At 44.7% G+C, this 11198-nt stretch overlaps 1 protein-coding gene across 1 annotated transcript in view; it reads left to right on the top strand.

Annotated features, from left to right (window-relative positions):
* The window catches only part of URB2 (URB2 ribosome biogenesis homolog), a 543562-nt gene extending 532738 nt beyond the window's left edge, over positions 1-10824 (top strand). The window contains exon 10 of the mRNA XM_078648834.1: positions 8636-10824. Coding sequence (XP_078504960.1) covers positions 8636-8833 — 198 coding nt within the window. The 3' untranslated portion in view covers positions 8834-10824. The remainder of the gene's footprint in view (positions 1-8635) is intronic.
* The last annotated feature ends 374 nt before the right edge of the window (positions 10825-11198 follow it).

Genomic DNA, 11198 nt, shown 5'->3' on the forward strand with positions numbered 1-11198 from the left:
CCTTTTTTTACCCATTTCTGCTTATTAAATAGTGCCATACACTATGACCTCATTAGATGGGTCTCTTGAAGCATTAAAACCTTCATGGGGGTATTTTTCAGGTATTCAATAACCAGTCTCTTTCTCCTTTTCTTGCCTTACAACTTATCAGGAATTCACCTACCTCCTCCGGGGAGTAAAAATTATGCATTTTGTTGCCTCTCGTCACTTTAAGGTATGCTGGGAACCTCAGCTGATCTTGAGCACCCGGTTGCCTGAGGGAGTCCATCCTTTTACCTAGCTCCCATCTTCTGTCCTCTGTGATTCTTGAAATATCAGATCTTATTTTAAAAGGGCACGCCTGAGTAGCTGTTAATCTTAAGGCCGCCCCTAGTAGCTTTTCTTTGAGGGAATACAATAGAATATTAACCAGGATTTTCCTGGGCTTTTTACGACCAGGATTAAGCCTGAAAGGGTCTTGGTGGACTCGCTGTATTTCTGTATCCCAGACAGAGGCTGAGGCGATTTGAGGAAAGGATTTAGTCAAAATATTTATCACAAAGGCTTTTATGTCCCCTTCTTCGGCAACATGATATTTATGATATCACGAATACGAATATTGTTCCTCCTCGACTTATTTTCCATCCTCTCTAATCTGTCTGAAGTTTCTCTTTCTTTGGATCTAAGCCTATCCAATTCTTGGCTGTGATCCTGGACATTTTTCCTGATCTCTAGTGTTTTGTTTTCCAAGTCCTCTGTACGTTTTGTTAGTATTGCTAAATTCTCCTCCAAGCTACTACACGTATCTTGAATTTGTTTCTGGTTGCTCTCTGAAGTGACAAGACATTCTTTAATCTCTGGAGAAAGCTGGCTCAGTAAGTCTTTTGGATGTATGATGGTACAACGCGGTATAAAACACCGCAGACCATCACAACGCAGGTTTTACAACGCAAGTCGTTACAACGACTTGCGTGGGAGGGCGCTGGACTTAGCAGTAGTGTAATTTACTATTCCAACTCCAGTCTACATACAGTAGGGAAGGTGTTGGATAGTAAATTACACTATTCCTTGTCCTAGAGCGCCCTCCAGCGCAAGTCGTGGTAACGACTTGCGTTGTGAAACCCGCGTTGTAATGGCACTGCGGTGTCATTACTGCGTCGTAAAGGATGTTTCCCAGTCTTTTACTGCATTTAAACCTGTTGTGTCCAAATCTTTAGTTCCCTCTTTAAATTGTGTAGATTGAGTTTCTTTAGCCTGATCGGCCGCCTTTGAAATTGGTATATTTTCAGATATCTCGTTAATAGCAGAGTTAGTATCGCTCAGGGGTGAGTAGTTATTTGAAACCGCGATGGCATAAAATGGTGTCGAAGGAAGTAAGGTAACAGTTTCAACGTTTTGTGGGGCGGGCTCTGTCTGTACTTCTCTCTGTACCTCTTTAAGGGTAGACGGGTCCATACTGCTCTGTGAATTAACCTGCGGGTTTAACTTAAAGTAGGACCTTAGTGAAGGTGTTATTCTAGACGCTGCCTGAACTGCTGTCTTCTTTTTTTCTTTTGCTAATATATTCCAACTTGCTTTAGTAGCCGAGCTTTTACTTCTGGTTTTGCCTTGCGTGGGAAGTAGGGAGTGATCTACTTGTAGCTCCACCTTAGGGTCCTCGACCTTTCCCTGGAAGAGGTTCGATCTCAGTTTATATCTCTTTCCCCAAGCCACTTCCTTGCCTATGTTTTCCCCTTTTCCCTCCACAAGGCCTTCTTCTGGAGTAAGATTTTTAAACTCGCTCTCTAGCCCCACCCCTTTCCCCTTACTCATATGAGGTGAGCCGTTAGTAGTCATGCCATACCTCAAGCTTGCTTTTTTATTCTGCCTTACAAAGTTGCTCTGCTGTGAGTTCTGTAATTGCAAATGATACCTGATGCCACCATTGATTATACACCGTACTTCCTGTCCCCCCTCCTAGAAACTAGCAACATAAGCTCCGCCAGTACCAGAAGACATCACTAAATTTAGAGATAAATTGCGGAAGCGGATTGCAGCTCAGAACTCCCCGAGTGCACCCGCCGCACTAAGAACTGCAGGGCCAATCCGCATCCAACCCCCCCCCCCTCTATCTATCAAACACTGATCCACCGTAAAGCAGCAGAGGGAAATACTGCAGGCTACAAAACTGCTGACTCCGGCAATCCCAGGATGAAGACCAGTGCAAAAAGCAAAGTAAAGTGTGGAGGCAAGGCGGGGTGAAGAAAAAAGCAAAGCAAAGGAAAAACTGTGAGTGGGACGACACCCTGTAAGCAGCATCAACAGCTACAGCATCCGCCACTGCCGCCGTTGCCGCTTCAAAACCGCAGCCAAGCTACCTCTACAGCCGCGGTCCCAATCCTCTGTCCCCCTTGGCAGGCCAAGCAGAACCTGGAAAAAGTGTCAGCTCCCGACCGGCAAAAGCAGAGATGCGGGGAAAAGTCACTCCATTTCGCTCCGGGTGAGAGAGCAGCTACCGACTAGCACACTAGCTAGCCGCCATGTTCCCCCGGGGGCCCTTAAATTTCCACTTTTCACTGGAATGTTTTTTTTTGTTTTTTTTTACAGATGTACTACAATTCTGGCCTCTTGACCAATTATGACTTTCCATGAAAAGTTCTGTCCCAATGTAATGTTTTCAAATTGATAAAAAACATTGTTTTTTCTAAAATTTAATGAAAATATTTAATTAAGCTTCTTATTTAATGCCTTTAGTTTAGTTTAGTTAATGAGCATGCTATTGAATTGTAAATACTTTAAAAAAATTTAAGAAATATTTTAAATTGGTATTTATATCTATAAATATGAATATTTTATACTTTGTATTTCTCTTCATTAGAGGTCTAAATTATAAAAGAAAAGGAGAAGTAAAGGACAGAGGAAATCTGAACAGTCTGACGTTCAGTTAATCTGTGTAGTAACAAGCCAGTTATGTACAGTCTGAGCCGTTTTTAGGTCTCGCCTGACCCAGCGCATGCGCTGGTCTGGCGAGACATTTAGTGAGGGCTCAAAAATGCTACCATTGTAGTGTAGTTCCTATATTCCCAATAGGCTCTGCGCGTTGGAATAATATATCCTATAGATTAGACGTAGGACTGAGGTCGTCTAGGTCTCTATCGAACATACTAGACTTAATTGTGTGTGCCAGCTAGCTCAGAGGTCACTAGAAACTTTCTCGAATTCACAAGAAGGGATTAGTCTCTGACAACCACATAAACATGACAACTTTGTTTCCCCAAGATGAAACGTATCTTCAGAGTCATGGAAACAATAGATAGATACTTCACTTAGTCAATCGTGCATGCTTCGTTTCACCAGAGGTGCAGAGAAATAGATAGACGGGCGTTTTCAATAAAAAGGTTTTATTGAACAGTCTTCTTTCTTAAGCTTAAGAAATGAACTGCTACAATCGTAACACTGGTTGTAAAATATAATGCATACAGTATAAATAGTAGAATAAAATAATACTGTAAGAGCATTGTATGGTTCCTAAACCATAGATGAATACCTACATAAATAACAACGGCTAAAAGTACTCAACTGGTGCATCTAAAATACGCCTACCCCAATGTACCTAACCTAAGCTTAGTATGAGGTAAGAAGTGAGGTGTAGCATAAATGTAGTATTCTTTTTGCCAAGAATCTGTCCAAGATTTCTCTTAGGGTCTAATCAGCTCCGTACCTTAGTTTAGAATAAAGAAGGCTGGTCTCGGGACTCGATTTCCCAACAACCCGCAAGTGTAGCTTGGAAACACTGGAGCTGGATTTCTCGGCAGGAGAAAAGAAACTGTCTCTCTCAGTGCGTCTGCTGGAGGGTCGGCTTCCTTCGGCACTTGCTGTAGCAGGGCGCGCCGGGCAAGTAGATAGTCGAACTGCTCCAAACCACCGTGTGTTTGCTTGGGCAAGTGTGGGCATATTTATACCTTGAAGGTGCCGGATTTGACGTACAGTTGGACATAATAATGTCATCAAAGAGTCTCAGTTCTTTGAAAACTCCATGAGTTTTTGGAAAAATCCATATTCAAGCAAGGAGAAGTCCCTGACTGCTGAAGGCGGGTTTTTCCAAGAAATCGTTGTGGATTTTCGGAACTAGTGGAAGTAGCCCTGCCGTATTTGGACTGCATGAGCTATGCCTAAATATGGTTATGATTTCTATGTCTATATAAGGATATGGTGATTTATACCTATATAAGGGCATTGTTAGACCTGGCCGCCTTGGCGAAGACACCCATACACCCCGGGCCCCCACCGTCACCTGAGCTAGGCTCCCACCAGAGCAACCCTGTCCGCTGTTCCCCTCGACATCCCCACTATTCCCTGAACACGAACAGCCATCCTAGCGCAGCCCCCACCCTTCTCCCCAGAAGCAGGAAGCTTTAGGCCCAGGCCCGCAGATAGGAATCCAGGCCAGCCCACGCCCTGCCCACAGAGCCCCCAATCCCATAGCAACCAGAGCCCCCCATCACCCCCTGGCCAACTGTGGGGGGCGATCCTATTACAAGTAGGAGGGGGCGGAGGAGTCACATTTGCCCTCTGGCCAGGCCGGACCTCGATCCCTGCGGGGCAGTAGGAACGCCCACCCCCCCCCCAAACTTCAAAGGGGGGTTGTGCGCCAGATGGCCGGAGCCCTCTAAAAAGGAGGCAGGCCTGGAGGGGTTTTTTCAAACAATAACTACGCCGGAGAGGGGGTTTTTTCGGCAGTTGGATCGGAGAGACGAGGCCCTGCTGACGTGGTAGCGGCCATCAAAGAACAGATCGTGGTGCCCACCCTAACCGAGACCCAGGAGCCCTGCAGATTGAATCGCGGCTCTCGTGGATACGCTGGTCACCGTGAGGATCTCCCCTGGCACCCCAGACTCGAGTCCTGCAGAAGTGGTCGCGGCTCGTGCGTCGCCTGGGGTGTACAATCGTACGGAGCCTGCCACCAGTGTACGCCACGTCCCTGGAACCGCTTGAGGGACGTCGCGCTCCAGGGTACGCAACGTACTCCCTGCTTCACGCCGCATGGCCAGTTTTGCCCGCATCGTCCCTGGGAGCGCTTGAGGTATGTCGCGCTCCAGGGTACGCTACGTACTCCCTGCTTTACGCCGCATTGCCAGCTTTGCCCGCATTGTCCCTGGGAGCGCTTGAGGTACGTCGCGCTCCAGGGTACGCACCGCGGCCTGACTGGGAGCGTCAGATCGAACGCCGCTGAGAAGTCACCGCACTACAGGAGTGCCCCCAGAAGGACGACGCGGCTTTGCTCCCTACGGAGGCTAGCAGGTGATAAACCTGCGGCAGACCAGCGGCACCCACCCTTCAGTCCAGGAACAGTGGGGACCCTGACAATTGCCCCCGGGAGAGACCCACGCACGCACAGCTCGAGGATTGTGAGCCTTACGCGTGGGATCTCCCCCTCCCCCCCCCACTGTGAATCCACCATCAGTAACCCGTAGCACCTCACCCCAATGTATACTTATTGATCTGATGCCAAACCCTATATAAAGAATTGTTATCTATAACTCTAGTGGTGTGTGGGTGTCGCTGTGTATATGACCATAAATGTGTAAACCTTCCTTTCGGGAAGCCTGACTCTAGTGCTCGGTAACGTTCCAAGAGGAGGGGGGGTCCCCGGTGGCCAGAAGTACTTACCTCTGTCCCCCCCGGAGACCTCGCCCGTCCAACACTGGCATCAGCGAGAAGGATACGAACCAGCATTTGTGGTCATTGCATAGGGGGACAGCTGACACACTGCATAGCAAGGGCGAAGCCGAACAGAGCCTAAGATTACAGAACTGAACACTCTTGCCCAAATACCTACCCAACTAGTTGAAGGAGGGCTACCCCCTGACCATCATGAGTCTCACCGCACCCAACGGGAACCCAGTCTTTCAAGTAGAACAATTAGACACCTACACCCACAAAGAACTAAAACAGTTCTGTAAAGACGCTCAAATCCCTACCACTGGCCTGAGCACCAAGGAAGACCTCCAGAAGGCCCTGAGGGCCTGGGTGAAGTCCCGAGCCCTGCCTCCCCCAGTAGAAGAAAACGGTGTGGGGGATGCGCGGCTGGACGAAACCGGGGCCCCCGGACCAGAGAGAGCAGCCTCCCCTACGCGCAGTAACCCATCAGATAGAGGATTGTCCCCCGGGGAACTAACAGACCGAGAGAGAAGCAGGGCCCACGAGCTAGAGCTAGCTAAGCTCAAAATTGAGGGGGAGTTGAAGTTAGCAGAACGCAAGTTAGCCATGGAGGAACTGAGGTTACAAGGGGAGTTCGAAGAGAAGAAGTTGCAGCGAGAGCATGAGGGCAGGAAACTACAGTTGGAGCACGACCGGAGCCTGAAGGAGCTCAAGCTCAAGGCTAGGAGCGAGGAAGCCGGGCACCCATGGAACAGGGGGACCCCGCCCCCAGTAGAAGCCAAAGTTCACAACCCCAAAGACGTAGTCAAGGAGTATTATAGGAATGATGACATCCAACAATGGTTTAAAGCCTATGAGGTTGCGATGACCTCACACCGGGTCCCTGAGAAGGATTGGGGGGCCGGATTGTGGGGGCGGTTCCTAAGCGAAGGGAGGGATACCTTACTAGAGCTACCCTCCGCGGTACTGAATTCCTACAGCCATATGAAGGAGGCCCTATTAGAGAGGTACGGGCTCACCCCAGAAATGTACTGACAGCGGGTCCGGGATTGCAAGAAGCTCCCGGGTACCACCTGGGTAGAATACGTCAACTTTTATAGCAGAGCCTTAGAAGGTTGGATCAAGGGCAGCAAGGTCACCACTTTTGAAGAATTATTTGATCTGATAGCCTGGGAGCACCTATCCTTAAACTGCTTTGTAGAACTACGACAGCACCTCCTCGACAGCAAGCTTACGAACCCTAGAAAGCTTGCTGTGGAGGCTGACTGCTGGGTGAACACCCGGGACCCTAGGGGCCCCGGGGGGGACTATGCTAGAAATGAGAAGGGCCCCCGACAGCGAGGAGAATGTTTTTGAATCCTTTTAGGTACACACCAAACAATGTTTATGATCTATATATGAAGGGGAAAAATATTTATCACTCCTGTTTTAGACACATTTTCATAGTTCACTTTATTTGTTTCGGCAATCACTCATAGTACATTTGCAGAATGTTGAGCTTTTGAGAAGAGCATATTGACAGGGACATCTTTTCGTAGCACAAGTTTTGCAAGTACATATATGTGTAAGTTCTGTGGGTAGAGGCTTTAGAAATTCGTAGGTTTTTAGCACCCCATCAATATCTTCCCAACCAAATTCACATGTATCTTTCTCTACATATGCATGATCCAAAACATTTACACATCTGATCATGTAGGACTCTCTTTTAATGTGTCCATGCACAGAATATGATGTTGTAGGAAGGCCACTTAGTGGTACTGATATCTTAAACTCACTGTACTGAAGATCATCAAAAGTGTGACAGTCAGAACTCGTTTTCCATACACGCTCAAGATATTTTTTGTTTACATCTTTAAAGTCGCATTCTTTTTCTGTCTCAACAAATCTTTTTAGAACCTTTACAGGTTCAGCAGTTGAAGCTCCAAGCTTTGATCCAATGTTGCTCATAGTGTCAGAAAAATCTTCCAGATCTAATCTGGCGCTTGGGGATAGGATAAATCCGGACAGTGGTATTAAATTTAGGTAATAAGGCGCCTCATAGAATAGTTGCACAAAATATTTTGGAAGAACACAATATTTAACGGTGCTAAAAGTCGAGGAGAACCACCCTACTCCCCAGGACAGGCCTGAGCCCTCTAGAATATATGACACTCCTTAGCACACGTATCAATTTTCAAAGTAACATAGGTATGTAGCGTGTTTCCACAAATTCAAACATAAATAATACGCAAGAAATTATTCTTCCTTCTTTTTGTTGTTCACTTTAATGTATGCAAGTCTTCCCAGATAATTTTCTACAGCCAACATGTGTTTCGTCCCACTCAGGAGGTAGGCGCACGACTTTCTCAAGCGTATTTCCTGTGTAAGGGCTGATTTTTCTATGTGGTGATAATTCCAAACCACATTGGGTTTCTGGTTCGGTAGCATTACAATTCCAAAAAGGATTTGTCTGGTTCCTATTTCTTCGAATTAGAATCTCCTCTCAGAGCTTGCTCATATCTTGAGAGAATCCTCCGCGACGCCACCTCGTTAATCTGATGCCGTGACGCTACTGAACCAGAAACCCACTGTGGTTTGGAATTATCACCACATAGAAAAATCAGCCCTTACACAGGAAATAGCCTTGAGAAAGTCGCGGGACGACCTCCCGAGTGTGACGAAACAGGTGTTGGCTGTAGAGAATTATTTGGGAAGACTTGCACACATTAAAGTGAGCAACAAAGAAGAAGGAAGACTAATTTCTTGCGTATTATTTATGTTTGAATTTGTGGAAACACGCTACATACCTATGTTACTTTGAAAATTGATACGTGTGCTAAGGAGTGTCATATGGCACTTGGGGATATATTTTAGAGGTGAGAAATTTGTGGTTAGATAGAGAATCCAACAAAAGGTGTTATCAAAGGGTAAGTAACATCCTTGGGCACCTCTTGAAAATTTAGTGGGAAAGGATGCTGTTGTTGTTTCCATTTGAATGTTCATGTTAACATGATTCCTTCCTCCTTGCTTCCTATAGGTCACCCTGCACCCAGAAGTAAAGAAGCATCTTTCAGAAGGAATTTACAATATTCTGGACATTTGTATTGAGCCTGATATTCGGTTCCTTAATTCTTCCTCGGAGATCGGTGTCAGAGAGCTATTTAAAGAAATTTATAATGATTACACCCACTATCACAAACTGAAACATCTTGGAGAGGAAAAATACACTGCTTGAAACTAACATCTGCACTACAAAGCCATTACTCATAGCAGTTGTACTTTTATACTTTTTCCTGACTAGTTTGGTCATTAATCCTGGACTGCGAGTGTATGGGCAGTTCCTGGGAAGATTCCAACATGGATCCTGAATCGGCTTACATTTACTTGCGGGCTGAATAAATTGGATGGCTTTGCAAATTATAAAGGACCCGATGGAACTGTTGAGATTTTTGATTAGAGAGAATAACAGATAAGTCACAGAAGTAAGATAAAGAGTGGTGTTGCCAGTTAATATGTGAATAGAATGGATGGGCTTATCCGCTGTTTATTTGGTATGATTGATCGAATATTTGCATCTACTTTCATCATGTTACACCATGGAACTGTTAGGGATTGTATTGGAAACACAACAACAATGAAAACATTTGGATTGTTATTATAACTTATGGCCACTAGTTGACACTGGTAACATGTTAGTTGCCAGATATAACCCTGGGATCAAGGGACAAAATAAGCTGTTTGTTAAATATTTCACCCTTTTCCGAACAGAGAAACTGCTATATTTTTGCCTGCAAGTTATTGATTTTGTGTGTTATGAAATAGAGTGGAATTAACATCAGTCACGTCAATTAAGACATGTACGTCATGTGTTTGTTTTTCCTTTTTAAAAGGGGTCCCCTATAGGTTTGCCTCCTGGTAGAGATCTCCCATTATCCACAATCCTGAATTTCCCGTCATAAAGAAGTGTTGCCATAATATGTGAGGCTGTTTTTCTTGGGGGGCTAAGATGTATTGCTTCGTAGTCCCTGGACTGCCTAAATGCTAGGTGGAGGCATTTTTGTTCTTTGGTTTATGTTCATCCCCCATACTTATCCGCTGTCACCCTTTGCTCCACTTCACCTATATTGGTTGCATCACTCTGGATCTTATTCTAGTTCTGGCTGGGAACTGCGCTCCTACCTTTGCATCGATATGCACAGTAGGACCTGGCAACGCCTAAGCTAACGTGTTGCCTTGGTCATGATGATGACCATGGGTAGCCCAGGGAGCCTTGGATGATAATAATTGCTGACTGACATCCTAAATATTGTCACATGGTAAAATCCCTTTATTTCCTAAATAAAGATTCTGGTTTGTCACTTGTCATGCTGATTTGCACCACCTAGTGCACCCGGCATACAGCGCAGTGAGAAACCTCAAGATTTGACATGCTGATGACACTATTACAAGGGTTTTTTACTATTAAGAAAACAGTGCTTACTTTGGATATGTTTATGTTAGCCTGACTAGGACTTAACCACCTTACATTGATATAGTTTCACATTAGCTGAAAGAAAGTGAATTCATGTGTATCTTTGTTTTTCCGTTTCAGACACGCAGCAAAATGGAAGCCTTGTTTGTGGCGTTGTTTACTATGTAAAAAAACAATTGTATGAATGTGCCTTCCGCACAAGGAAGCCATGCTTTTCCTGCTTTTGTAACATTCAAATTCCTTTGCTCATGTCTTTTCTAGAGGGCATTCATTAGCTTGATTGTCTTATATTTCTGTATTTTATAAATGTTATGTTGTTTTCCTAATTTCCTATGCGCACCTCTTTAATAATATACAGCAAAGTAGGTGTTTACTATTTGATATCTCATCATACTGAGTGTCTAGCCTTTTGTGACTAAAACCCTACGGTATTTTTGGGAAATGCCCCATACTTTTCATGACTTTCAAGCTGAGGAGATTCTGAACTAGTCTGTTTATTTACTTCATGCCTAGAACTTTTGCCGAACTCTTTGGAGGCAGACTCCGAGTTGGTCCTCTACTCTAAGTTGGTTCTCTTGCGCAAATATATTTGCTTTTTGCTACTTGCTTGCTATGGAGGTAAACCATACGTTTATCATCTTGCAATATTTAATTTTGACTTATTGTGATTGCTGATTCCCCATGATATAACTAACAACTTTTTGCCTTCTGTAATGAACTTAAGTTTGAATAAACCTGTATGGGTTTGACTTGAACTGTTGTGTTATGGCGGTTTCATTTATCAGCATTGGACTTAGTCTTATGAAGACTTAGGCAGTCTTGACCCTATTAATTCTACCTGAGTGCCTGTAGAAGTTGTCGGGAGGTGAGTATTATTTGGGCTTTGTGGGTTGTGTTGTGATGTAATTTGGTGATTTTGTTTGTGTTTTCGCATTATGGTAATGGTATTGTGTTATAAGTATGTGTTGAAATAATAAAGGTACTGTATCCCATGGTAATGTGTTGCATGAACTGCAGAAGCTTTACAACCTGCAAAGCTGTGTAAGCTTAAGTATTTTGATGAAAATACATGATTTATTTAGAGAAGGTTTAGGTTTTTGGATTGATTTGTAATGGTTACAGATTTATG

This window comes from Lissotriton helveticus, chromosome 6 (genome assembly GCF_964261635.1).
Source record: "Lissotriton helveticus chromosome 6, aLisHel1.1, whole genome shotgun sequence".
In the NCBI taxonomy this organism is placed as follows: domain Eukaryota; kingdom Metazoa; phylum Chordata; class Amphibia; order Caudata; family Salamandridae; genus Lissotriton; species Lissotriton helveticus.